The sequence below is a fragment of the Candoia aspera genome, chromosome 8 (genome assembly GCF_035149785.1).
Source record: "Candoia aspera isolate rCanAsp1 chromosome 8, rCanAsp1.hap2, whole genome shotgun sequence".
NCBI classification, from domain to species: Eukaryota; Metazoa; Chordata; class Lepidosauria; order Squamata; family Boidae; genus Candoia; species Candoia aspera.
This window is the reverse complement of record NC_086160.1, coordinates 78206849-78233574: the sequence shown is the minus strand read 5'-3', so window position 1 is coordinate 78233574 and position 26726 is coordinate 78206849. Positions and strand designations below refer to the sequence as shown.

Sequence of the window (26726 nt, the reverse complement as noted above, 5' to 3'; positions counted from 1 at the left end):
TGCACTCTTACCTTTGGCTTTTCTACAAACCTGTGAATCAAGTGGCTGATAATCAAAGGAAGGGATCTGGGGAGAGAATCCCCCCTCCCTGACCCTTTTGTGCTTTTGAAGTTACCCTGTAGAAGAGAAATGTTCTGCATGGGATCAGTGGCACCTCCCTTAGCAGTATAGGCATCTACTGGCATATAGTTGTAACTGAGCTGAAACCCCTGGAGATGCTTTCTACTCGAAAGGTGCCCCATGACGTTCCAGTTAGAAAGTTCTTAAGGGTTGGTTGGGTTGTGCAACTATTAGACGGGGCCACCAAGGCCATGACAGCAACAGAAGAGCACTTCTCCCCTCTTACTGGGGTGGGTGAGAGAGGCAGAGTGGGGTGCTGCAATTTTTGTTGGAAAGATAGCCTGAAAATAACAGTGAAACATAAAGGGCACAAGAGAAAGAACTTACACAGGTATTTATTTGCTAGATGTACATATTTTTATTTTCTTTGGCCACATAAGTCAATACGCGTGGTGTTTGGTCACGAGAAAGCCATGGGCTGGGCAGGGCCAAATCTTCCAGGGAGCTTCTGTAGGCTGAGGGTAGCCCCGAATTGGAGTTGCCCCCATCTCAGATCAACACCTGAAGCACTTTGCTTTTCTGGCTCTCATTGCTGTAGGAAGATAGGGAGGGATTGGCTAGCCTGGTGGTAGCCCACTGTGCAGAGGAAGCCAGTGGCCCATCTGTTCAGCAGGCCCCTGCAGAGGAGGGCCGTGAGGAGCACGGAGGCAGCCTCAGCTGAGGCACTGGGTGGCCCAAACCAAGCGGCGCCTCCCCGGCTTCCTCCTCTTCCTCAGATTAGCTGGTAGAACAGTTGGAACATCTCAGAGTGGGGTCCTTGGTGCTCTTTGAGCCTTTTTGTTTTCTTACAGACATTTCATTGCCAGACTAGGCAACATCTTCAGTGTTCATTGCCTAGCCTGGCAGTGAAACCTCTGCAAGAAAACAGCAAGGCTCAGAGAGCACCAAGGACTCCACAGTTCAACCCTGAGCTACAAATATTTGCTTCGATCTCAGAGTGCCACTCTGTGTTCTTGGAGAGCTTCAGTGGTGGAGGCTTTGTTTTTCCCAAGCCTTTTCCTTGGTTTTCCTCCCTTTATTTTCTGCCTTTCCTGATGAGCAGACCATCGCTGAAACCCCAGGAAATTAACTGGCGAGGGTGGCAAGGAAAACTGCCCTGATGGGCACAGGGAATTGCAGGTGGTCTGAAGGTTATTCTCTCTGTGCCAGCGCTATGCATCCAGTCATGTAGGCAGCTAGAAGCTTCTCGCCTAACTAAACATCTATGAACAGTCCCACCTGCCTTTTAATGAAGACTAGACAACCCATGACCTGTTGGGTCACCATTTCAGAGAGATTTCCTTACCAGATTCCTCAATGCCTTCAACAGTGGCAGAGCTGTTGAAAAACAAGAAACTACAAAGAAAAGAACTAAAGTGTGAAAACGTGGGGTTTTTTTAGAGTTACAAAAAGAGATGACTTCCAACTTAACAGCAAGGAAATACAACAATTTTCCAGAATCAATTCCTTACTCTATATTAAACCAAAATCACATTATTTCTATAAATCATTCCATTGGCACATTATAAAAATCACTAAATACAGTCGCTCCATCCCCTTACATTAAAAGAAAAAAAATATATATATATAGAAAGAGTGCCTTATCAACTACCGCCCTCAAGGATAACATTTATTTATTTCCTTCCTACTACTATTCTACACATTCCTGTCTACTATAATAAAGATCAAACTAAAAAAAGTATACGTAAATTGTCTACCCTTATACTTGATAATACAACAATTTTAATAATCATTAAACCCAAAACCAAATAATATTTTTTATACTTTAGTCAACTTAATCCAAATCATTAAAGATAAATGAAATCAGCCAAACTCTAAAAGCAATTCAAATAGATATTCTTAAACCTTTATCCCACTTCAAAATAGAACAAAGCATTTACATGTCCCCAAAAGGGGACATTTTCAGTTCCATCCACAACAACCCCATCCAAGTGACAATTTTAAAGCTCATGTTTTCCACAATGTCCTGAATGCCTTGCATAAAAACTTGGTACGAATCAGAAAGAATGTGAAATCTCAGTGGAAGTCAGAGAAAGTTTAAGATACTCTGTGCCTCAAGCAGTAGGTTATGGCGCCCCCTAGGAGCTTAACTAGCAAAAGTTGAGGATCTGAAGGAGTTACAAAATATGTTTACACAAGTGAAAGTAATAAGACAGTTCCCCAGGGTAAGTAGAAGCAGAAAACTGAAAGTTGAAAACTGATGATTCAGCATGTAGGAAAATGCTAATATCTTCAAATTTAGTACAAAAACAGGGAGACAATTATTTACTCTCAATCCTTCTTAATATTTGGATGGAAAACAAGCCAAAACTTAAAAAGAATTTTTTAAAAATCCCAAAAATAATGATAAGCACCAAGACAACCGCTTCTCCTTGCTGTAGAAAGCCTCTCTTAGGGTTGAACTGAATTACCCATTCAGTCATATCCGACCCTTGGCGATTCCATAAGCCAGCTCTCTCCATGATTTCCGATCTTGTACAGCTTCTTTCAGTTGCTTTATATTTTGGCCTGTGTCTGCTTTGATTACATCCAACCAGCTTGTTTTTTGGCATCCTCCTTGTCTTTTGCCACTGACCATTCCAAGCATAACGTCTTTCTCCAACGATGTTGATCTCAAGACATGACCAAAGTAACTAAGTCTAAGTTTTGTTATTTTTCCTTCTAGTGACACAACTGGTTTTATGCGCTTCAACACGTCTTTATTTGTTATCTTTGCAGTCCAAGGGATGCGCAAGAGCCTCCTCCAACACCATAGTTCAACGAATCAATTTTCCTTCTATCCAACTTTTTCATCATCCAACTTTCACAGCCATATGTAGTTATGGGAAACATGATAGCGCGGACTAGTCTACACTTAGTCGTCAAGCGGACATCCTTGTTTTTCGAAATCTGATTTATACTCATCATTGCTGTGCGACCCAGCATGATTCGGCATTTAATTTCTTGGCTGCATTCACCATTTTAATTGACCAGTGATCCTAAAAAGGTGAATTCTTCCATTCTCAAATGGTTTTGCCAAGAAAATTCCATGAAAAGGCTCTCTCTTAGGGTACATATACTTAAAAAATATATAAATTGGGTGATTTAGAAATGGGGTGGCCAGTCTTTATGTGACTTTAAGGCTACAGCGCAGCTTGGAAAATGGTAACATCCCAGCCTCCCAGCTACTCAGTTAAGCGTGAACTCCATTTGTGATCTGGGTGCAAGCCACCATCCAGAGGACAAATGAGGTGATTCCAAGTGTTTTTCTTTCCTGGGAAAACACTCCTGGGGTTCAGGAAAAACCTGCCTGAGCCTGAAAAAAAATGCTGCGTTGTCTGTTTTGCCTGCTAAGCCTGTGAGCACAGCTGTTCAGTCTGCCATGTTCCCACTGGAAGTTGTCATAAAATGTTTTATGATAATGTTTATGTCTTAAAAGGTTGCCAAATTTCTATTCCATGGAAGTCATGGGTCCCAGATTTTGGACACATTCTGTAAGTTAGTCCATTTGAGATACCTTGGTTCAAAAATTGTTACCCTACAATGCACCGTTCCACCCAGTTAAAGGTTACAAAGTATCAAACAGACACGAGAGTTTTAGTAGTATATAGAAGATAGATAGATACATAAGGAACAAATAGCAATGGAGGAGGTGGCTGGTGTTGTGTTTGTGCTGTATATGTCTAGAAAGGTGCTGTCCCTTTTCCCACCCTCCAACGTATGGTGGCAGTGGTCAGTGGGGTTTGGAAAGGAGCCAGATGCAAGATAGGTTGTTCTGCCTGGGCAAGAAAAGGTGCAGCAAAGGAAAGATTTGGGATCCAGAACTCTGAAGTCTTTTTAGGAAGTTAATGAAGTGTTGTTGTTTATTCATCCAGTCGTTTCCAACTCTTTGTGACTTCATGGATCACCCCACGCCAGAGCTTCCTGTCAGTTGTCACAACCCCCAGCTCCCCCAAGGTCGAGTCTGTCACCTCTAAAATATCATCCATCCATCTTGCCCTTGGTCAGCCCCTCTTCCTTTTGCCCTCCACTCTCCCTAGCATCAGCATCTTCTCCAGGGTGTCCTGTCTTCTCATTATGCGGCCAAAGTATTTCAGTTTTGCCTTTAATATCATGCCCTCAAGTGAGCAGTCTGGCTTTATTTCCTGGAGGATGGACTGGTTTGATCTTCTTGCAGTCCAAGGCACTCTCAGAATTTTCCTCCAACACCACAGTTCAAAAGCATCGATCTTCCTTCTCTCAGCCTTCCTTATGGTCCAGCTCTCGCAGCCATATGTTACTACGGGGAACACCATTGCTTTAACTATGCGGACCTTTGTTGTCAGTGTGATGTCTCTGCTCTTAACTATTTGATCGAGATTGGTCATTGCTCTTCTCCCAAGGATTAAGCGTCTTCTGATTTCCTGACTGCAGTCAGCATCCGCAGTAATCTTCGAACCTAGAAATACAAAGTCTTTCACTGCCTCTATGTTTTCTCCCTCTATTTGCCAGTTATCAATCAAGCTGGTTGCCATAATCTTGGTTTTTTTGAGGTTTAGCTGCAAGCCAGCTTTTGCACTTTCTTCTTTCACATTCATCATAAGGCTCCTCAGTTCCTCTTCGCTTTCAGCCATCAAAATGGTATCATCTGCATATCTGAGATTGTTAGTGTTTCTTCCAGTGATTTTAACCCCAGCCTTGGATTCATCCAGCCCAGCACATCGCATGATGTGTTCTGCGCACAAGTTGAATAGGTAGGGTGAGAGTATACAGCCCTGCCGTACTCCTTTCCCAATCTTAAACCAGTCCGTTGTTCCCTGGTCTGTTCTTACTGTTGCTACTTGGTCGTTACACAGATTCTTCAGGAGGCAGACAAGATGACTTGGTATCCCCATACCGCTAAGAACTTGCCACAATTTGTTCTGGTCCACACAGTCAAAAGCTTTACAGCACACTAAATCTAGTGTCTACTTGGTTAAGTAGTTTAAGCTCCAGGCTAGAAACCAGGAGGCTGTGAGTTCTAGTTCCGCCTTAGGCATGAAAGCCAGCTGGGTAACCTTGGGCCAGTCACTCTCTCTCAGCCCAACTCACCTCATAGGGTTGTTGTTGTGGGGAAAATAGGAGGAAGGAGTATGAGGTATGTTCCCCACCTTGAGTTATTTATAAAAATCATAAAGGGATAAAAAAAAATCCAAATAAATAAATGTACCAAAGAAGGCAATAAGCTTTGTTTGGCATCACCTGTTCTTAACAAATCCATGCTGGCTTCTAGTAATCACCTTGTTCAGTTCTAGGTGCTCACAAACCCGCTGCTTGATTACCTTTTCCAGGATTTTCCAAGGTATTGAGGTCAAACTGATTGGTCCATAGTTTCCTGGATCCACTTTCCCCCCCTTTTTAAAGACTGGAACCACCTCTGCTCTTTCCCAGTCCTCTGGCAGCTCCCCCGTGTTCTAGGAGCTCTCAAAGATTTCGTTTGGTGGCTCCAAGATCACACCCACGAGCTCCTTCAGCACCCTGAGATGTAAGCCATCCGGTCCAGGAGACCTGAACTTGTTCAAAGCAGCTGGTGTTCTCCTACTGATTCCTCGCCTCTTTTGACCTGCATTCCCGCGGTGCTGCTTTTGACAGGTTGGACTATTTTTTCCTTAAAGACAGATGCCAAAAAGGAATTAAGCAGTTCCACCTCCCTGCTGCCTGTCACCTTCTTGCCATCTTCTCCCACTAGTGGACCAGCCATTTCCCTGACTTTCCTCACATATCAAAGGAACTTGTTGCTGTTGTTTTTGGCATTTGTTGCAAGCCTTATCTCATTCTGAGCCTTGGCCTTCCTGACTCCGTCCCTGCAGATTTGGGCTATTTGCTGGGGTTCTGCTCTTGTTAGGAACCCCCCGGTCCATTTGCTACACTTGTCCATTGCCTCCCTCGGCTTGTCCGAGGGCTCTTTGTGCAGCGGTGCTGGCCCAGCCAGGTGTCTCTTGTTCTTCTTTCTCCATGGGGTTGTCTTTGTTTGGGCCCCGGTTACCTTGTTTTCTGGAATTTCCCAAGCACCCTGAGCTGTTTTCCTTTCCAGGGTCTCCAGCCACGGAATCCCTCCTATCCTCCCTCTTAGCCTGCCGAAGCCAGCTCTCTCAGACACCAGCTCGCTCAGTGCAGGTACCCTGGCGTGCATTACGGTGAGCCCTAGTAGGACCCGGTTGGTGGGTTGCGGTCTCCCGAAGCCCCTGCCGCTGCCGCTCCCTCGGCCGCCGTCCTGTCCCTCGTACTCAGTGCTGAGTCCAGCCCGGCTGACCCACCGCTCCCTCTCCTGCTGCTCGGATGTAAGGCTGTCAGCTGGGCATGCCAGGACCCTGCCTGACCTCCCGCTTGCTGCTGGGTTTGTTTCCCAGTCAGTGTCAGTAGTTGGAGCCCCCATTGCCAGCATGCCACCTGCCCTGGACCCCCCCAGCTCAGCGGCCTGCATGGCGTTAGCCTCTTTCCTCTGCTGGTTGGGCAGCCTGTGGGGCAACCCGATGGCAGGGTCATTTCTTTTGCCCCTAGCATTCCCCCAGATGCTTCCAAGGTCCCTGTATTTCTGTGGAGGTTGTGGCAGAGTGCTGGAAAGCGTTTGGCCGGAGAGATCAGAAAAATCACACACCAGGCATTTCTATAAAAATAAATTTATTTACAGAAAGCACAAAAACATATTTTACAAGCTGTGCATTCACACGTGCTCAGAGAGGACTGAGCTGAGAGGCTGCGTGTAGAAAGGAAACAGAAACTGAAACAAGTCCAGGCAAAGTTCCTCCCCCAGGCAATGCAGCTTTTAACACCCAAACTGAGGTCAATTAAATTCGACCTCTTCACCCTGCCGATACTTAAGGAAGTACTCAATTACCACAGTAACATTAATTTCTGTAGCAGAAAACAATATACCAACAGAGGTGTGGTCATCCTTTGCGTGTAACATAACTCCTCCTCCTCTGTGGTTGGGCCTGTTTTTTCTGAACAAATCACATCCAGTAGTACATTCCAGTCACAGGTTTCACCCCACCAAGTTTTGGTAATACCAGCAATATCATGCCTGCCTCAGGTACCAGGATATAAGTTTCCCTATCTGTTCCCCATACCTTGAGCTACAGGCCTCTGAGCCTTCATGGCCGACCTTGCGTTTGCTCTGCCTCTTCCAGATCTAATCCATTTTTGCGAGGGTGAAGTGCTTCAGGGCGGAAATGGCAGTCACAGTACATTTTTTAGCATTTCACGCCCACCGATGAAGGATCCCCTTTTGCTCTACTGGGGGAGCATCGAGTCCTTTCCCTCCCGGGTTCTTCCTCTGCTGCTGTGCTATGCTATGCTGTGCCCTTCCCTTTTCTCTTCAGGGCTGCTGGGCCTCTTATCACTGATCCTTGGAGAAGGCTGAGCCTGGCAGGCACTGCCCTTCTTGCTCGCAAGCTTCTCCCCCATCTGTGCACTGCAGCTTTCTAACTGGGGTGAGGGACAGATATACTCTTCTTCAAAGACCCAGGCAGGGATGATTTGAAAGCCCTTCCACAAATCTTCCGTTCTAAGAATGATCAAAGGTAAAGTGGGGGAACTGAAGCTGAGGACACTTATTTTAAATTCATAGGAATTGGGAGCCACACAGTCACGATTATAGGTTGGCCACACAAGGGCTGAGAAAGGGAGTACATCACGGCTTGCCCAAAGCCCCCTTCCCTTGTTTGAAGCAGTTCTTGTGATCCATGGCATCCAAATCTGAGCCCCCTCCGCCACGGTGCCTGTCTCGTGAAACAGCCTCCCCCCGCAACCCTCAACATACGGCTTCCAAAAACAGAAACAAAGAAAATATTAAAAATTGAAATAATTTTTTTTTAGGAGCCTTCAGCAAACAGGTGTGCGCTCATCACCATATTGATTCCTTCTGTAAAGGTTTTCGCCAGGGACTGCATTTTGTCTGTTAAAAAAGTCTGGAACAGACCCAATATTTTCTTTTTACTCCCAATAAATGTATTCAGCCTAGCAAGAATGTTGGTGGAGTGATGTTGTAGGACCATAATGGGGGGCCGTGGGGACACAGGCTGGAAGTTGCCCAGCCCTGATTTTCCGCAAGAGTCTCTCTGAGATCCTCAGAGTCTGTCTGTTTCTCTGCCCCAACTCACCCTTCTTCCTAGAGGCTTTTCTCACCATCTTGCAGTTCTTCACAGCAAAACTGAGAAATGCTGCCTTTGCTAGCTGAAGGTCCTGGCAACATAACCGTCTCCTTGGAAGACATCTTTACCGCACGTCTTAAGCATGAGCCAGTGGACAGCAGGTTTCTCGCCAAAACTCTGCCACCGCCTTCTTTTCCTCCTCCCCTTTGCTGACACCCACTGTCAGTGTCCCGTTGGCCTTCCCGAAGTTCTGCTGCGTGGCTTCTGTCCAAGAAGTGGGCAGATCATTCAGCAAAAGTGGACTCTGCCCAGAGATCACCAGCTGTCCCTCTGGCAGCCTTTGCTGTTTCTAACAGCAGGGAAGCCAGGAGTCTATCACAACCCACCAGACAGGAACTCTGAATCGGCACCATCTGCCAGGCTGCTCCTAGGAAGATCGCCTGCGATGGAGGGTGGCACTCTCTTTTCTCACCCCTTCTGGTTCATCTGTTCCTTGGCCCTCTTGGGGATGCTCTGGGCGAGGAGAAGGTGTGGCTGGAGACCCGAAGCTTGTCCTGTGGACCTGAGTGGCAAAACAGCCCTTGTCACTGGAGCCAGCAGTGGTGAGTCTGTGGTTGTGCTCCCCGACATGATTGGCCAGGTCAGCCCAAGCCTTTCCAGATGCATTTACACCATCTCAATTAGTCTGGCTTTTTAGTTTTTCCCTTGCTAATTCGGTGTGTGGCGTGAACCCTATTCACCTGGTTGGTATTCGGTTTGACATACAGTATTATACAGACCCAGAAAATGGGTTGGTTGGATTAGGTGTGTCTGGACATGTTGCCTGCGAGTAGCTGCTGGGTTTGGAAAGAAAAATGCCCCCCTCCCACCCACCGATGACTTATTGGGGAAGAAAGGCCATCTCTGAGACCAGCAGCCCCAGCTATTCCTGGGGGTAGCAATCTTGATGTTGGTGTGAGTGGACAGTTTAAGCAGCCCATCTGTTCGTCCTTCCTCTCGCAGTTTGGCCACCTCTGCTGAAGAATGGCTGCCCCCAAAGTGCTCCCCTCCCTGATTGTTCCATGCTTGGCTCAGTGCAGTATTGGAACCTTGCCTTGTTGAAGGCCAGAGAGGAAACTTGCTGCTCCAGCCAGTTTGTCTCAGGACTGCCTAAGATGCAGATGGTTGATAGGAAAACAAGACGATGCCAAGCGTTTGGGACAGTGTTTCTTAACCTTGGCAACTTGAAGATGTGTGGACTTCAACTTCCAGAATTCCCCAGCCAGCCATGCTGGCTGGAGAATTCTGGTTGTTGAAATCCATACATCTTCAAGTTGCCAAGTTGAGAAACACAGGCTTGGGTTGTGGGACTGAACATCCCGATGGCTCTTTCAGTCACTGAGGTGGGCTTGAGCAGGGAAGTCCCAGAGGAAGCAACAAGAAACTTCGGGGTTACCTGGTTTGACCATCACACCCCTCTACCCCACTCCAGGTGGTGGCTCTTCTCATCTTCTCCCGTCCCGCTGAGAACTCCTTTGGGGGAGATGAGGGGGAGAGGTGAAGAATGGACCTCTCAGGTGGAAAGAATGGACAGTGTGCCTTGTCCTCCTGCTGCCAGAGGACCACTAAAATGCCAAGGGTACCTGGAGGGAGAGCCTTATTATGAGAAAGTCACCTTTTCCTCCCCCCTATGAGTGCCCCCTTCTTTCAGGTTGAGGGCCACATCCCACCTTATGGGAGGTGTGCCAGGAGTTGCACTCCAGGGACTAACTAATAAGGGGGACCAAGACAAGGTTTGTACCATTTACCCACAATTAAAATTAGATATATATAATATTACTGCTCTCTGATATTTCATAAGCTTCCTGTTTTATAACACCGACAATTATAATTTGATTACAAGTTTTGGAACTCTACAGGCTTTTTTGGGGAGGGGTGTCAGACCATGTTTCTCTCCTTCAGAGGGAGGGTTTTCTTTGGCAGAAAATACCTGAATTTCCCATCCATGCCAACTTTGATCCAGGCCATTATTCATTGGCCCACTCTAGGCAGATGGTGTCTTTCTCTCTGTTGGAGCTGTTGTCCCAGGAAACCCTGGGTTTGCTGAACCTGGCGGGCATGCCAATTAACACGCAAGGCGGAAATGTCTTTTTAATAGCTTTACTCCGCAGATTGAAGGGCTCTTGGAAATCAGCTTTCAAAACAAGTGCAAGTGCTCCATCTAAAGCAGCATTTCTCAACCATGGCAATGTTAAGATATGTCGACTTCAGCTCCCAAAATTCCCTAGCCAGCTGGGAGCTGAAATCCACATATCTTAACATTGCCAAGGTTAACACCGATCTAAAGCATTGGAATTTAAACCTCTACAATCAGAAAAATCATTACATCATAAATGAATAAAACTTCATTGGTAAACACAGTTAAAACACTCCTAAAAGTGGGCACTGTTGCCTGAAAAAGGTGGGCATGGTTGTTGCTATGGGAAGTAGGAGCTGACTGGCTCCTTATCCATCCTGGTTGCAAGTGCTTCCCCCTGCCTCCCAGGGAGGGCTTTCCCTGCGTCCTGCTACTTACTTTTACTAATAGCTCGTGCTGATAAGGCCTGCGGAGGAATTTGGATGTCGTTTGCAACTTAATTATCTGCTCTGGTCCCAGCAGCTGGCCAAGGCCAGTTCTGTGGCCATGTAGTACATAATGTTTTTGCTGCTTCTTCAAATTAACCCTAAAATCACAATTCCATCAGAGCCTCTCCTGCATTGTCCTTCAGCCGGTTGCCAGCTTACCCTGCTGCAGTCTCCCCAAGGGACAGTCGTGTTTTCCTTCTTTCCCCACCATGGGCTTTGCCATCGATATACCCCACTGTGCTTCCCTGAGCTTCTGAGGCCTAGCCTGGCCACCCCAGCACCCATGGAGCACTTTAGGCTGGGGAGGCACATCTCCCTGGGTGCTCCTCAGGAGCCATCTGGCTTCGATCTGGCATGGAGGTCAGGGCTTGGGGCAGAATTGTGTGGGGTTCCTGACTGAACCAGACTGGCAAGGGGGCCTAGCTGTTGGATGGTGCCCGGTCTGGTTTGTGCCAATCCCTTTGGACTATCCAGGTGCTGAAAGGCCTGTGGCAGAGACAAACTGCACAGCTGGTCCAGCAGTTCCCAAAGGAAGTTTACCAGACACACCTTGACCCTCGTGCTGGCAAGAGCCCAGCAGCCTTTCTGTGTGTGGGAACAGCCACTCCAGGTTGCTGGCCCATGGGAAGTGGGCGGGCAGGGTGCCCCGCTGGGGTCCTGGGGTGGCTGCTCTTGACTCCCGTGCCTTTTGCAGGGATTGGCAAGGCCGTGGCTCTCGACCTGGCACGTAGGAACGCGCGCATGATCCTGGCCTGCCGCAGCCCAGAGAAAGGCCAGGCCGCGGTGGAGGAGATCTGCAGAGCCACAGGGAACCCACAGGTGCAGCTCCGTCTGCTGGACATCAGCTCCATGGCATCTGTCCACAACTTTGCCAGGCAGTTCCTGGAGGAGGAGGGGCAGCTGCACATCCTGGTGAACAACGTGGGGGTCACAGGTAACGGGCCCTGGAGGCTGTGCCTTCCGGCTGGTCTGGGCCAGGAGCCAGCAGGCAAGCGGGCCAGGAAGGCAGACGGGGCTCGTGCTCTTGCTTCCACCCAGCCCCCCGGGCCGAGGCTGAGAAAGAGGCCTCCCGGGCAGCGGCCCCAGCCTCCGCACAGCCCCATGCCCCGAGGCAGCAGGTGAGTTTGGGGGCTCATGACTGTGTCCCAGAGGGACGAGCTGGGGCGGATAAGCAAGGGCCGGCTCAGTTGCTTCCTGATGGTCGCGCCAGAGCAAGCAGCCTCCGCCCATGCTGGCCTGGAGGAGGATGTCCTCTGCTCTGGGACAGTGTCTGCACAAGCCCAGCGGCAGCCCCAAATATCCTTGCCTGCTTTCACCTCTTGGGAAACTGCGATGGTCCTCTACGTGGCAGGATGTGTCTCCCTGGGCCAGCCCCCCTCCCTGCGCTGCCCTGTCAGGGAGGGCCGAGCAGGAGAGTGGCCCCCTCTGCAGGCCTTGCTCTGCAAGAGGAAACAGCTGCCCAGAGAGCCCAACAAGCCAGTCAGGTGCAATGTCCACCCAGCACGAGAGCTTATGCCAGCCAAGCAGCCTTCTGCAGCTGGTTCCCCCCTCCAGCGTCCCAGACCACAGCCCCAGAGTTCCCAGCCTGCGAGGCCCCAGGCGCCTTGCTGGAATCCGCAGCCTGAGCAGAGGCGGGAGGGGGCACGCTGGCTACGCTGAGGAAAGAGAAACTTTGGCGGGCTGGGCTGAGTTAAGGAAAAGCCTGCTCGAAGGCAGCCTTCCCTGCCTTCCCCCTTTGCTGCCCTTTTGAGGTAGGCAGGAAGGCTGGCCATTTTCAGAACTGAGTAAGCTGACCAAGAATTGGGGTGAAGGGTGAGTCGGGACCGGCTGGAGGTTGAGGGCAAAAAGCCTTCTCCTCCTGCAGAAGGCCCATTTTAGTGAAGAGGAGGAGCACATTAATTTTCCCACTTTGCTTCTAAACAATTTGCTGCGGCGTGATCATCCCAAATCACCAATGCCATTTCCTAGTCCATCTGCGGCAAATCCACTGTCCATCCAGATTCTGCTGCCCCAAATCACTTCCTGCTGAATGAACTCTGCATTAGCTGCTGCTGCTTCAAAGCAAAGCTGGCCCCGTCCCTTCCCAGGGCCAGAACACAACCCCACATGGGTTCCAGCTCTCTCTTCCACACGCACGCCAGGCACGCTCACCTGAGGGGCACCCGTTGCCCTCCTACCACCAGGCCCCAGGTCCCAGGTTCCGCTGCTCAGATGTCTTCTGTCGCCCTGGTCTGCAGTTACCTCCTCCCGTCCCCATGGCCCCTCTTGCCTGAGGCTGCTGCATCGCCTCCTGGAGCAGATGGTTCCAAATGCTTCCTCCGGGTCGGCCAGTGGGGGATCAGGCCCTTTAATTCTGAAGCAGGACCCTGGGCTTGTAAGGGATCGCCACAGACCAGAGGAAGGAAGGGGGCAGGCAGCTGGGTTGCCCTGGCATTTCTCAACATCTGCTGGAAAAGCCAGTGTGTCTCTCATGTGGATAACTCAGCTGCCTGCTCCAGTGGAATGGTCCTGACTGATCCTGTGGCCGAGCCCATTGGGCAAGAATGCAACCCCAGGGCCCAGAAGCCCGGAAAGAGAAGGCCCTTCCCAAAGACAGGCAGCCCCCTTTGAAGCCCAAGCCTCCCCAACCTCACCCCCACGTTAAGCTGCCCTCCATCTTGTCTCCTCTGCAGGCTTGCCATTTACAGTCACTGCAGAGGGCCTGGAGCTCACCTTTGCCACCAACGTCTCTGGTGCCTTCCTTCTCACCAACCTCCTGCTTGGTAAGGACAGGCCTCTCTTCCTGCATTCAGGTTGATCCCACAGTTCCATAGCCTGAAGCACTATAAATCAGGCAGCTCCTCTCTCAGTGCCAGGTGTTGAGGAACAGCTGAGGAGGGACCAGGCCGTTCTAAAGACGGGATCTCCAAAACTATCTCCAATTATGGGTGGTGCCCGTTCCTGGAGGAGACTGGGAAAATAGCATTGGTGGGGGTCATGAAAGATCAAGAGCTGGCAAGGATCTGTCTGGAGAGGTGGATGTTGGAATGCAAATAGGATTCAATGAAGTGCAAAGAAATGTACATTGGAACAAAGAACCCCAATAGGTCATTTCTGAGCAGGGAACTAAGCAAGGTGGGTGAGTCAAAGAAAAGTCAATTTACTTGGAACCAGTGTGGTAAAAGGCAACGTTGTGAGGATAATTAGGAAAGGAAACAAAAAGAATGTTACCGTCATCTGTGCACAGCCAGGCAGTAGCATTTATCTGCCTTGGCAGACCTAGAAAAAGAACCAGGCCCTGGCCAGTACTTAGATGGGAGATCATAGGAAATCTCAGAGCTGCAGAATGGACCGCGGAGCTGAAAACACAACCCCAAATAAGGTCACAGCAAATCCTTCTGTATTGTGCTCTACATGGGGCGGCCCTTGAAGGCCACCCAGAAGTTACAACTGGTCCAGAGCATAGCAACATGTATAGTGCTGGGCATCCCTAGGTTCACCCCTATTATGCCCTGTGCTGTGAGCTGTGCTGGCCCCCAGTTTTCTTCCAGGTGCAATTCAAGGTGCTTAAAACTTTATGAAGCACCTGACCAGGTTGCCTGCTGGACCGCCTCTCCCTGAGGACATCTGTCCGTCCCACCAGAGCAGACAGGGTGGGCATGCTCCAGGTCTCTTCCCTTAAATGTTGCCATCCTGTGGGCCCTTGGAAGCCGGCCTTTTCTGTTACAGCCCCTACCCTATGGAACATCCTCTCCCCCAAGATCTGACAGGCCCCCACCCTTCTTCCAGAGAGCACTTAAAACCTGGCTCTTCCCCCAGGGGTTGGGATGGGTGAGATCAGGATGGGATGCGAATGTGGGTGCGCTAGAGAAGAGGCGCTGCGGCACCAGGTTTTCTATTGCTAGTTGTATTGTTGTTGGTTTTATACTGTTCTACAGTATATTGTTTTATACTGTTTTATTGGTTGTAAGCTGAGGGTTTTTTTAAAGGTAAGCGGCTATAGAAAAGTTTTAAATCAATTAATCAATATTAAAATAAATGGATAGCTGGGTCTCAAAGAAGACTGGACTTGACTGTCAGCCATTATTTAAAGCTGTAGCATAGTTGCACCTGGCAACTGTCTAAAAAAGGGGTACTAAGAAGATGGGTTGGGGAATGACCAGGAATCCCAGTATTGCTTGCCTGTGGCGTCACGAAGCAGCCACAGGAGGGACAGACGCTGGCGGAAAGGTAAGGCCGTAGGGCATGAGACGAGACCCCCAGATCGTGGGAGCCTTGCCTCGGAGAGGGCTTCGACCCTCACCTTGCGCCTCAAGCTGCTCCTCACTGCCCCGTCACGCAGGTGCCATGATTGCCTCTGCTCCAGCACGCATCGTGAACGTCTCCTCTTTCCGGCACTACTATGCCAGAGCAGTGAATGTCCAGTTCCTGACAGGGGAGGAACAGCCCAGGAATTCCAGCCAGGCCTACGACTGCACTAAGCTCATGAACGTCATCTTCACCATGGAGCTGGCCCGGAGGCTGCAAGGCACAGGTGAGCCTTCGTTCTTGACAGGGCCTTTGAGCTGACCCTCCAGGCTCTTCCTTTATTTGGGGGCTTCTTGGAGAGTCAGTGAAAGTTATTTAAAAGACAGGAGATAAACAGGCAATCAAGGATATGATGGGAAGGGAGAAGGCCCAAATTGTAAAGCAAACATGGAGGCATCACCTGATACATACATGGCCATCTGTGGTGTTCCCTTTGGGATAAGCATCATTAGGCAAAATCACAGAAATGGAATAAGTAGCAGCAAACTGAAGAAAGTACAGGCAGGATATAAGAAAAAGAAATCATATCTAAATGTAGTTTATATCAGTCCCATTCCCTCTGCTGCTCCATGCCTTCTGTCCTTGCAAGCCATCCTTGCTATAATTCTGTGGAAAGTGGCTGCCTGAGGACTTCCTATCCCACACTGAACCTCCAGGGAGGGGTCTGTTTCCAGTTTAACATCCAGGCTCCAGAGATGCTCTCACCAGCCATGCCCACGGCTCATTGCTCCTCTCGGAGGGCCTGGTTGATGGTTCTTTACCCATTGGACGTTTCCCCTCCTGGGCTAGATGAAGAAAGAGAGCTTGCATTCTGCGCCCATCGACTTTGAGGGGCTCTGCCAGAGGTTCGTCTTTCTTTGGTGAGCCCTGCCAGGCACAGACCAGCCCTTCTCCTGAGCTGTCCTCGCGGGTCCGCTCAGGCAGGGTGTCTTCTCCTGCAGGGGTGTCTGCCAACGTGCTTAGCCCGGGCATTGTCAAGACGGAGATCATGCGCCACTTCGGCTGGGGAACTCGCCTGCTCTACAGCCTGTGCGGCATCTTCCTGAAGGTGAGGGTCAGGGCTCAGCCCCTCCTCCCCACTTTGGTCTCCGAAGCACCAGTGAACGTAGTTTCAGGAACAGGTCTTGCGCTTAAGAGTTAGCAAGGGGGAGAAGGGAGAAGGAACATGGGGATGAGGGGGTAGGGGAATTAAATAGCTCGGGGAAGGGCATCAGACCTCCCTGCAACAAGGACAGCAGCACTGCTGGCTGGGGAATTCTGGGAGTTGAAGTCCACCCACCTTCAAGTTGCCCAGGTTGAAAAACACAGTTACAGAGCACCTCTTGTTTTATTTTGCTAACCTGGAGGGATTTTCTAGCTCTCTAGTAGCCTTTCTGCTGCTGGACCTCTAACGTCAGTTGCTGCTTTCCCTCCCCTGCAAACCTCCATGCCAGTTGAAGCCTGCTCTGAGCAGCCCCTGCTTCTGTCTCCCCAGAGTGCCCAGGAGGGAGCCATCAGCACCCTCTACTGCGCAGTTGCCAAAGAAGTGGACGGAATTTCCGGCAAGTATTTTGACAGCAATTGCACACTGAGGCTGCCTCAAGCCCTTGCACAAGAACCAAGCATGGGCCACAGACTTTGGGATGCCCTGGAGAAGGCGACAGGCCTCAGAAAGGACATAAGGAAGCCAGCGTGCAGGCAGCGCGTGACCCCAGGCCACCTGCAAAGTGGAAACAAGGCTCTGTCCTTTCTGGCAAGGGAGAGGGGGACAGTTGCCCTCCAGCAACACTGACCCCTGACTCGCTTTCTAAGACTGCTCCCTGCAGAGGTTTGGAGAGGAAGCACAGGCCTTGCCGAGCCCTGTAACTGCAAACTACCATCAGGAAAGCAAAATTCACCCTGTATTTTCTTTAAGGCCGAGAACTAGATGGGAGCCCTCCAGCCCTCTATTCGAGAGTTTCTTGCAACAGGGTCTGTTTGGAGGCTCTGAATCTCTTTGCCCCAGGCTGTTTGTATGACGTATTGAGAATATGTTTCTTGGTAAGTCTGTCAGAACCTCTCCCATCTCCTACAGGTAGCCTTGCTTAACTATCATAATTGCTTAACTATCATAATTTCGGTTTCTAAGCGAAGTGGTCATTAAGTGAATCTGACCCGATTTTATGATCTTTTTTGCAGTGGTAGTTAAGCAAACCATGTGGTCAGTAAGCGAATCACGTGGTTCCCCATTGATTTTGCTTGCCAGAAGCTGGCCAGGAAGGTTGAAAATGGCAATAATGTGACCATGAGATGCTGCGATGGTCACAAATGTGAACTAGCTGCCAAGCACCCAAATTGTGATCATGTGACCGGGGGGAAAACACACTGTGATGGTTGTAAGCGTGAGGACTAGTCACAAGCCGGTTTTTACAATACTGTCATAAGTCCGAATAGTCACCAAATGAATAGTTGTTAAGCGAGGACTACCTGTAATTGTTTTTATCTAGAGATGATGCTCCTCTCTCAGCTTCAGCATGATCCCGCACAGGAGTTTCCAGCGATGCCTTTGCAGCATGCCAGATTTTGCTGTGCCAGTCCTTTTCTCTGCTGTAGTTCTACTGTATGGTTACACCATAAATATTGAAGTTTAAAGCCTGAATATTCCAATTACAGTGGGTGAATTAGGCATCTTCTTAATGAAATGGAATAACCAAGTTTGTATTGCACTCTAATCGAGTGCAAGGCTCTATGATCTGAATGGAAAATCTGCTTACCTGACAGCCCCCCCCCGAGTGCGAGTCAATAAACCTAATGAGGGACTTGACAACCAGCAGGACTTGTGGTTCTTGAGCTGGTACACGATGGACGTACATGCGTTCGGTGTGTGCTTTTGTAGCACCCAAGGATGCCAGCCGTCTTGGAATCACAGGCCAGAGAATCCTCAGAACTGGGCATGGGAAGGCATAGCAGCAGCAGACCCTTCTAATGGAAGGTCACACAGGAGGGTCCAGGAGCCCTGGTGGGTTTCATGATGTGAAGCATCAAACACCACAGCCTCTGCCGGGGTGTCACACTGGGCTTTATTAGGACCGCTGCCCTTTCCAAGTAGAAATACAACATCTCTTGATAGGAAAGCAACGCCCATAGGCTAGGAGGATTGCCCTCACGGTGAAAACACCAGCAGCAGGATTGGGGCTGGTGGGGATGGGTCAGTGTTATTATCTGGTGGAGATCATTTTTATATCACGTTTGCCTGATTTGAACTACTGATCGGGGGGGGGTGCTGGTTGCACTCAGCACACCCTATGAACAGCCCAAATTGTTTGGGGACGAGAGGAGCTCAGCGTTGGAGGGAATGCACTTCTGAGGCAGATGGACCAGACCAGAGAGAACAGTCTGCCTGCAGAGATTCCCCAGGTGGGTCCCTCTTCATGAACACCGAGGGACCACTTAGTCTCCAAGGTGGCCCCAAGTCCTTTGAATGTGTGAATTCACATTGGCCCCTTAGCGGGTTGCAGTGGATGAAGTGCAGGCACCCATGAGGGGAGACTCATGTTTGTAACAAATGGACCAAGCTGTCTTCTGATTCCCAAGCCCAAGGACTGGGTAGAGAGCGCAGGCTGCCTGGGTCCTGGGGTGTCTCTTGATGGATGCAGCTCCGTGTCCTACATGGCTTAATTTCTCTTTTTAAAGATTGCTGTAACAAAGTAAAATGGAAAGCTGGCCTCTGCAAGGCAAAGCCTCTTAAAAAATTAAAAAAGTGTTCGCAGCAACCCAGAACCTCCCTCAGAAATGTGCCCCTGTCCAGAAAAATCCAAGCGAAAGGATCCCAAGGTCTGGAGGTGTGGTGGGAACACACGTGGCCAGCTTGCTGTGGGTGTTCTGGGATGCAGCATGCTCTTCACGGGAACCACTTCACAGTAGCACCCATGATAGTGCCCCAAATGCTCCACCTCAACAAGGCCGCATCCCGTGCTCTGGCAGGTCATCACTGAGCTTCTCACCAATCCAGAAAAGTAGCTGTCCCGTGATTGACCCCAGGAAGAGAGGCTGCTTAAACAAGCTAGCTCTTCCTAAGCAACGTACCACTCGTTCATCAAGTGCAAGCTGCGAATCAACAAGCTCCCTTTTTACCATAATACTGCACGTTAATGAACGTTTCCTTTCAGCTCCTGCATGGCTTGCACCTCACTGCTGAACAGCGTAGCAAGCAAATCGCTTGCGCTGTCCATTTTTCTGTGTGTATTCCCCATGGTTTGCCTGCATGCCCTTTTCCTTGTCTTTAGTGATGGAGTACATCTAGAGCCCAATTTCCTTTGGGTTAATCTTCCCCTGCCCATGGTGAGCGTTGCAAAAGATGGAGGGAGAAGTGGGGGGCTGCAAGATCTGCCCCATAACGGCAACCCTTTTGTGAGCAGATGCCATGGCAGTTCTTCCTATTGCTTTGGCTCACACTGGGAGGTCCATGCAGTTTGAAAATAAATGTGTGCAGCAACAGCCTCCTTAAAACACCCGGGTCCTTGGAGTTTGAGAGGACTTGGCAGGTCACCTTTGGTAGCACACAGGCCTATTGTTAGTAAGAAACCCATGAAGGCCGGAAGCCAGCTGGGCGGCAGGAATCCTCCGGTGCGTCGCAGGACGGAGCAGAACCAACTTTTGGAGGCCTTCTGGGGCAGTCTCTTAACCAGGGTCCCGTGGCACCCCCGGGTTCCACAAGAGGTCCCTAGGAGTCCCTGGGAGATCACGATTTATTCAAAAAATTATTTCAAGTTTGGACAACTTCACATCGAAGAGGTAAGTTTCCTTATTTTCAGTTTAAGAACACTGTTAATGCCTATATACAGGCCTACGCATGAAACAAATACAGTAATTCTGTAACTTCTGGCCCCTATTTGAGCCTGAACGTGCGGGGTTCTGAGGCCTGAAAAATATTTAAAGGGTTCCTCCAGGGTCAAAAAGTTGAGAAAGGCTGGTCTGGGGAAAGGAACTCCCCACTCCTGGGGAAGAACTTCTAAGCATCGCAAGGAAGAGAGCAACTTGGCGGGGCGACCCACCGCGATTTTGAGTGACTCTTGCTGGAAACAATGCAGCTCTTCTTGGCTGGAAGCCAGCTTTCCCCTGCGCTCATCCCTCATTCTTTTGTGATTCTGAACGTCCTGATCGGGGACAGCTCAAGTTCTCAGAAGTCCTTCACAATAGTCATCATCTCAAGCTAGCATGAGGTTGCCTGTTGAGTCAGCGATGTCTCTCTTGTTCTCTCTTGTGGGAAAAATTTGGGGATTTAATCTGGACCTCAATTTTTAGATGTTTTAATGAACAAGTCTTGTAAATTTAAGAAAATGATTCAACAAACCGAGTTACCAATTCAGCAAAAAACAATCAGGTGCCTGGAATCCACATCCGCACCTGAAGTAAGGAAGTGCTGAGAAGTGAAAGTGTGAATGGCAGGGCCACAGGCCAGCCGCTCGGGGTGTTAGGCAGCTGGAATCAAGACTGCCCACATAATGCCAGAGTAAAAATAGTAGATGGGTCGCAGTTCTATATTGTACACCTATATTGTACCACCTCTAATTTTCAATATGCATATGAAATTAAACCAATCAGCAAGCTAACCTTATCAATTACAGAGATAATGTCCTATTAAATGGCTAATTAACTGTAATTATAAAGTAACCAATAACATGGAAGTGATGACTGGCATAAGTTGACAAAGAGGGCTTGTAACTGTATCTCTCTTCAGACACTCTGCTTAATAGCCTTGGAACTGTAACTGTCAACAAGGCAATTACATTCCAGTGTGTTGGGTCCTGGTCTCCAGTTTAAGCCACCCTTGGGAGGAAACCACCACCATCACCCTCAGGCCTCAGTCTGAAGGCTTTTCTGGATCACTGGGCATGCCTAACTGCACTCTCGTCAGAAGCAACCGGGCAAGCTCCCTATTTGCTGCCTGCTCCCAGTCAAGGAAACTGGCAAGAGCATTGCTAACATGCAGAGAGCTCTGCCAACGCGTGAGAATACTGGAGGCAGCCCTCCCTGCAGTGCGTCTACCACGCGAGAACGCAGGGGCTGGACCGGAAATGCCTCGGCCTGGTCTGGCTTCTAGGAGGGAGGATGCAAGGAAGTGGCCCTACTGTTGCTAAGCCATCCACTTTCTGACCCACACACACACCTGAGCTGTGCCGGTAAGGCCACCCTTGTCTGTGCCCCGGTGTCCACAGAAGCCAGAGAGAATGTGATAGAGAATACAAACTTTATTAACAGGTGCTCTTCTGCCTTGGCCTCAACAGAAACAAAGCTGACCTTCCACGCTTTCACTGCCACTCAATGTGCAGGTCAAGGCCTTCTCTGCTGACTCTTTGGAGGAACTCATCATAGTCCCTCCGGTAGATCTCTGGGCATTTGTCCAAATGGATGGAATCCAGCTGGTTGTCTGTGGCCAACAGAAGGTGGATGGTGCTACTGGACACCTTGCACTGGAGCAGAGAAAGGTGGCGGAGGTGCACCAGAGCAGTGCCCGGGGGCTCCAGCACTTTCTTGAACACCCCATCCAGGCAAAAGGGCAGATAGAACAGCTCCAAACTCTCCAGGCCTGGGGAGTTCTCGAGGACAGACGTAAGGTTTGCTCTCAACCCTGCTGCAGGCTGGGGAGGTGCGGAAGCATGCAAATCGGAGAGGCTCAAGGTGAATTCAGCAAGGTGGGAGAACCTGGGCAGGGTAGAAGCAGCATCCCCCACAGCAGCCTTCTGGCTCTGGCATCTCAGGGAAAGGAAGATGCTGGCACTGAATTTCCGGAGATTTGAGCAGTGACCAAGCAGTATGTGGAAGGACGATTCATCCTTGACCACGAAGCCATCAATGGAGAGGGACTGCATCTGGGCGCCAACAACGGCCGTCACGGGCAGCAGCTGCCTGAGCTGCCTGGGTCTCTCGCAGTCTAATGTCAGGTGGGTGAGGGCACGCCAGGAAGAGAAGACAGGGCTCAGCGCAGAACTGTCATCCAGAAGTACAGTCACTTTTGTTAAGTGTGGGCACACCCTGCAAACTACGGGCAAGGAAGATTCATCTACCTCCAACAACTCCTTGAGAGGCAGCGTAAGTCTGGAGCTCACCTCATCCGTGTGCGTGGCCATCCTGCGCTGAACCAGCTCCTCCAGCGAGGGAAGCCCAGGGGCAATCCGGGCCCCCTTGAACTGCTGGCGGGAGATCTCACACACCGCCTCGGAAACAAATTCGTTCTCCATGAACCTGAGACTGGGAAGGGCCAGCAGAACAAAGGCCAAGGCCCAGACCAGATTCTGACTTTTAGCACCGGGCTCCAGCCCATCGACTGAAAGTACCTGCAGTGCCTGGCAGCAGAAGGAGCTGGTCGTGACATCGTAAGCCAGGTGGAAGAGGGAATCCGGAGACAGTCGCTTGCAGTCAGAAACCTCCAGCTCACAAAGATGCTGGCAGGTGGAGCCCACGGCTGACAAGACCTGGGTGTTGCACTGGGTTGCCGACAAGTCCAGCTTTTTGAGATGAGGCAAGCTTTCTACCAGGTCAACCAGAGCATCGCTAGGGACCCGGCTGCAGCCCTGGAGATACAGCAGGGACAGGTTCTGTCCCAGGGAGGAAAAAGAAAAGGCAAGTCTGTAAGTAAGGAAACAATCATACCTGGCTCGTCATGTGGGACGTCCCCTGCCTAACCTGTTTTTCTTTTCTAGACTTTAATTCTCCTTGGACATTTAATTCTTCATATTACTGCTGTACCTGTTTCCTAATTAATTTTAATTTTGGTGCTGTCCTGTTAAAGAGTAATAGATTTTAAAATTATATGTCTTTTATGTCTTTCACTGATCTTACTACCGTTTTAAATTTAAACCTGTAGATACTGCTTTTCAAATGCTTTTATGATACTAGCTGTACGCAGCACTGAAAAATTTGTTTTGAAAGGTAGTATGTAAAGCCTTAAATAATCATCTGCCTACTGTGTATTTTGCCTTCAGTGACTCCTTGCCCCGAAGCTTGTTCTGTCTCCATTTTTCAGTGGCCACAGTTCGAACAAAGCTAAGGCAGGACAGAACTTTATGGTCCAACAGCCTTGGGTTCCTATCGGGTCGCAAAGAAATCAGATTACAACTACAGTGCGGCCACATCTGAAAGGAAAAGCTGCTTTTTCTTCTCAGAAACAACCCTGAAGCAGCTTAAGTGACTCTGACAGAGGCAGGGCAGCTTTTAGATCTCCCTGCTTCATCCTACTCAGATCCAGCAGGCTGGTATTTGAGGTGAGAGTAGGCTGGCTTGGGGTAACCCTCCCCCATTCCCTCCCAATCAGGTTGTAAGTCTTGGGTGCTGGGTGGTTGTATGTTGGTATTTTGTATTTTAATCCTTGTACAGCGTGTGCTGTACAAGCCCCTGTACACACAGGTCACCAGTGTGAGATGGGCAGCCATGTAAATCATATACATCAGTAAATAAGTCCTCACTTTATTTATCCTGCCTTTATTATTTTTACAAATAACTCAAGGCAGGGAACATACCTCATACTCCTTACTCCTATTTTCCCGACAACAACAACCCTGTGAGGTGGGTTGGGCTGAAAGAGCAACTGGCCCAAGGTCACCCAGCCAGCTTCCATGCCCAAGGTGGGACTAGAACTCACAGACTCCTGGTTTCTAGCCTGGAGCCTAAACTACTAGACCAAACTGGCTCTCTTATTCTGAATCCTCTTTGCTTTGATTGGCTCAATGATTATTAGGCATTTGGAGTTCCTATTGCAGACAGAAACAAGGGAGAGCTGAATGCCTCACCAAAACTATGTGGCTAAAATATACCATTTCTGCCATATTCCACATCAGATTTACTTAGTCCAAGAGGCACCAGAACTACACAGGAGGCATGACCAAAACAACAACAAACAAAAACAAACAATACTTATTTGGGTGAATTAAATAAGGCAGCCAAGCCAGAGGAGGAAGGCCAGATCACTGCCATGAAGCATCAGGCGATGTGGGAAGTCAGGGGTAGAGAATGTAACAATAGGACCCCCAACCTAGGCACTGTCCCAGCCTGCCCCATATCCTGCCCGCCCCCCTGATCCTAATGCAACCCCTGCCACCCACCTTGCAGCGGCTGGTAATCATCTGAGTGATGGTCCTGGTAACCAGCTTTGAGCATTTGCTGAGGTCAAGTTCCGTCAACTGGGGCACCAGCAGCAAGTGCAGCACGGGCCGGGTCACGCGCCGGTGGGTCCCCATTAGGTCAATCAACTCCCGGACGAGGCAGCCAGCTGGAGCGACGGAGAAGAAAGGCCGAGCGGTGAGACGGAGGGGACAGAGCGGAGAAGCCAAGCCGAGGAGCAGCCGGCTTCCCTTTCACGCTCCAGCGCGCCTCTCCTCTCGTCCAGTTCGGCCTCGCAGGCCTCCCTAAGAACGCCGCCCCACCCCCCACCCGGGCAGTGGCGCTTGACCCGTCGGGCGGGCGCAAGGGCCGGGGGCGGCAAGGGGCACGCGAGGGCCGCTCCCCACGCCCACTGCCGGCAGCCCGGGGGCAGGACGGGCAGGGCAGGGCAGGGCGGCAGGGAGCCGCCCCTCGGCTGGCCCCCGAGCGCACGCCTTCCGCAGAACCCCGGGAACGGGGCGCCCCCCCCCCCCCGCCAGGGCCGGTCGCGCTCTGGCTCCTCCTCCTCCTCCTCCTCCTCCTCACCCAGCTCGCTGAAGGGCCCCAGCAGGTAGCGGAAGCGGTACTCGTCTAGGGAGCGCTCGGCGTAGTCCTTGGCCCAGAGGAGCTGCACGTTCGCGGCCACGTTCTCCAGGCAGAGCGCCCGCAGCGGCTTGACGGCCTTCCTCCGGGGCATGGCGCTGCTGGCGCGGCCGACCGCTGCCGGCGAGCGGCCGCGAACCAGCTCCTGGACCAGCGCGCTTTGATGCACTTCCGGCCGCCAGACGGCGCACGCCGGAAGTCTCGGCGCTCCCCGCCCGCGCCTGCGCCGTCGAGGGGTCCTCGCTCGGGGCGGCCTGGCCGTGCCTGAGGAGCTGCTGCCGCTGCCCAGCGTAGATTCGCGTGACCGGCGGCAGAGGGGCAGCTGCTGCCTGGGGCTTTGCTTGACGCGGCGGGCGAGCGCGGCCGTTGCTCGGCGGCGGATCCCGCGGTGGGAAGCAGCGGCGTTGGCGGCCGGTAGGCGAGAGTCGCCGGGAGACCCCGGCGGCCCGAGGGGCCTACCTTGGAGGGGTGTGTAGCCGGGGGCTTGGAGCAACCGCCGCCCAACGGCCCCGGCGGATCCTCCTCCCCTCTCCCCGGCCTCAGGGCCAGGAGCTCGGGGCGGCAGGGCTCGGCGGGCCGCGCGGCGGCGGGGACGAGAGCCGGGCAGCTCCGGAAAGCTCCGCGGAGCAGCCCGGCCCCGTCGCCCTCGGAGAAGCGGCGGGGCGCCGGGTGCGGGGGCGCCCGAGCGGACCGGGGCCTGGTCCCTCCAGCTGGTCGGGGCAGATGCCCTGCTAGGGCTGGGAGGGAGGGGCCCTTCTTCCCTGCTCCCCCATAGCCGCGGCGAAACGCTCGGCTAGAGGAACGGCCCTCCTGGTGCTCCGCCGGGCGTCGGGACGGGGTCCGGCTGGGTCCCGCTGGACTTGCCCGGCGTTGGAGAGGCAAGTAAAGGGAGCCGGGCTGGGGAAGGCGGCCTACCGCTGGTCCCCTATGACGGGGGCGAGGCCTTCTGTCCTTGGCTCCGTGGTCAGAATTCTGTCCTGCCTTTCCATCGTTGGAGGCCCAGGCTCGGTTCCACTTTCATGGGCCAGTGGCCCTCACTCGGTCCAGCCTACCTCACCAGGCTGTTGCTGAGGGGATAAAGTGAAGGGAGAGCCCCATGGAACCTGCCTGGAGGCTCTGAAAGAAGGTGGGATATAAACCTAATAAATCATTTTTAGTAATAATTTTTACTGAAGTTTATAGATTCAAAGATGAAAAAACCAATGCAAACCAGGAAAAATATAAAAATAAAAAGTGCAACGAAGAAGGAAAAAAAAAGAAAAAAGATATATAAAGGAATGACTTCCCCCTTCATCAAGACAAGTACAAACAATTTCAGTAACTTATGACCTCTGATATTTCAACAAAAGGTCTCTTCTTTCCATATCTCATCTCATATCTATAAACAAATTGTAAAGCCTCATCATTCAGTCCTACTCAGCAAAAGTCCATTAAGATTTACCAGAAATAACAACATATACAGTATATTTTAACCTTAATCAAATAAACCAGTTTTATATACCTTTACTTTTAATACAATACCTTATCACTTTCTCTAAAAGTATGTCAAAAGATCCCTTGTTCCCATATCTTATCTCTTCTCTATAAAATAATTAAAGCCTCCTCAGTTGGTCCTAGTCAAGAAAATCCATTAAGAGCTACCGGAAACAACAACATACATAATTTAAGCTTGATCAAATAAAGCAACTTTGTATTCCGTTTAATTTTAAGAATCTTGATCTTTAATCATGTTAAATAGTGTTCCATAAGTTGATGTCCTATAATTTTCTCTTTGTCTCATCTCAGAAACTCCTTCATAAGTTTAACACGTCTCTTTTGTAAACATAAAGTTGTCCAAGTTACTCTTCTGATTTATTATTTGTACGTCCCTCTTAATTATTGAGACGTCAGCCACTTTCATTTGTAAATCCAGTATAACATCTTTTT

The 26726-nt window shown here is 50.4% G+C and overlaps 2 protein-coding genes across 2 annotated transcripts; one reads left to right on the top strand and one right to left on the bottom strand.

Annotated features, from left to right (window-relative positions):
• Positions 1 to 8549: 8549 nt before the first annotated feature.
• LOC134501969 (retinol dehydrogenase 11-like) lies at positions 8550 to 17594 on the top strand. Its single transcript, XM_063310014.1, has 6 exons — positions 8550 to 8812; positions 11509 to 11748; positions 13487 to 13576; positions 15136 to 15327; positions 16043 to 16149; positions 16576 to 17594. The coding sequence occupies exons 1-6, from the start codon at positions 8656 to 8658 to the stop codon at positions 16870 to 16872; spliced, it is 1083 nt and encodes a 360-aa protein (XP_063166084.1). The 5' UTR covers positions 8550 to 8655; the 3' UTR covers positions 16873 to 17594.
• Positions 17595 to 21288: 3694 nt separating this feature from the next.
• Positions 21289 to 24923, bottom strand: LOC134502004 (uncharacterized). Its single transcript, XM_063310077.1, has 3 exons — positions 24744 to 24923; positions 24161 to 24327; positions 21289 to 22657 (listed from the first exon to the last, which is right to left on the bottom strand). The coding sequence occupies exons 1-3, from the start codon at positions 24892 to 24894 to the stop codon at positions 21371 to 21373; spliced, it is 1605 nt and encodes a 534-aa protein (XP_063166147.1). The 5' UTR covers positions 24895 to 24923; the 3' UTR covers positions 21289 to 21370.
• Between the last annotated feature and the right edge of the window lie 1803 nt (positions 24924 to 26726).

Coding starts and splice junctions, on each gene's coding strand:
- LOC134502004 (XM_063310077.1), bottom strand. CDS start 24,894: ATGCCCCGGAGGAAGGCCGTCAAGCCGCTGCGGGCGCTCTGCCTGGAG. Junction 24,328..24,743: donor GGGGCCCTTCAGCGAGCTGG/GTGAGGAGGAGG, acceptor CCGTCGCTCCAG/CTGGCTGCCTCGTCCGGGAG. Junction 22,658..24,160: donor TGATTACCAGCCGCTGCAAG/GTGGGTGGCAGG, acceptor TCCCTGGGACAG/AACCTGTCCCTGCTGTATCT.
- LOC134501969 (XM_063310014.1), top strand. CDS start 8,656: ATGGAGGGTGGCACTCTCTTTTCTCACCCCTTCTGGTTCATCTGTTCC. Junction 8,813..11,508: donor TGTCACTGGAGCCAGCAGTG/GTGAGTCTGTGG, acceptor TGCCTTTTGCAG/GGATTGGCAAGGCCGTGGCT. Junction 11,749..13,486: donor GAACAACGTGGGGGTCACAG/GTAACGGGCCCT, acceptor TCTCCTCTGCAG/GCTTGCCATTTACAGTCACT.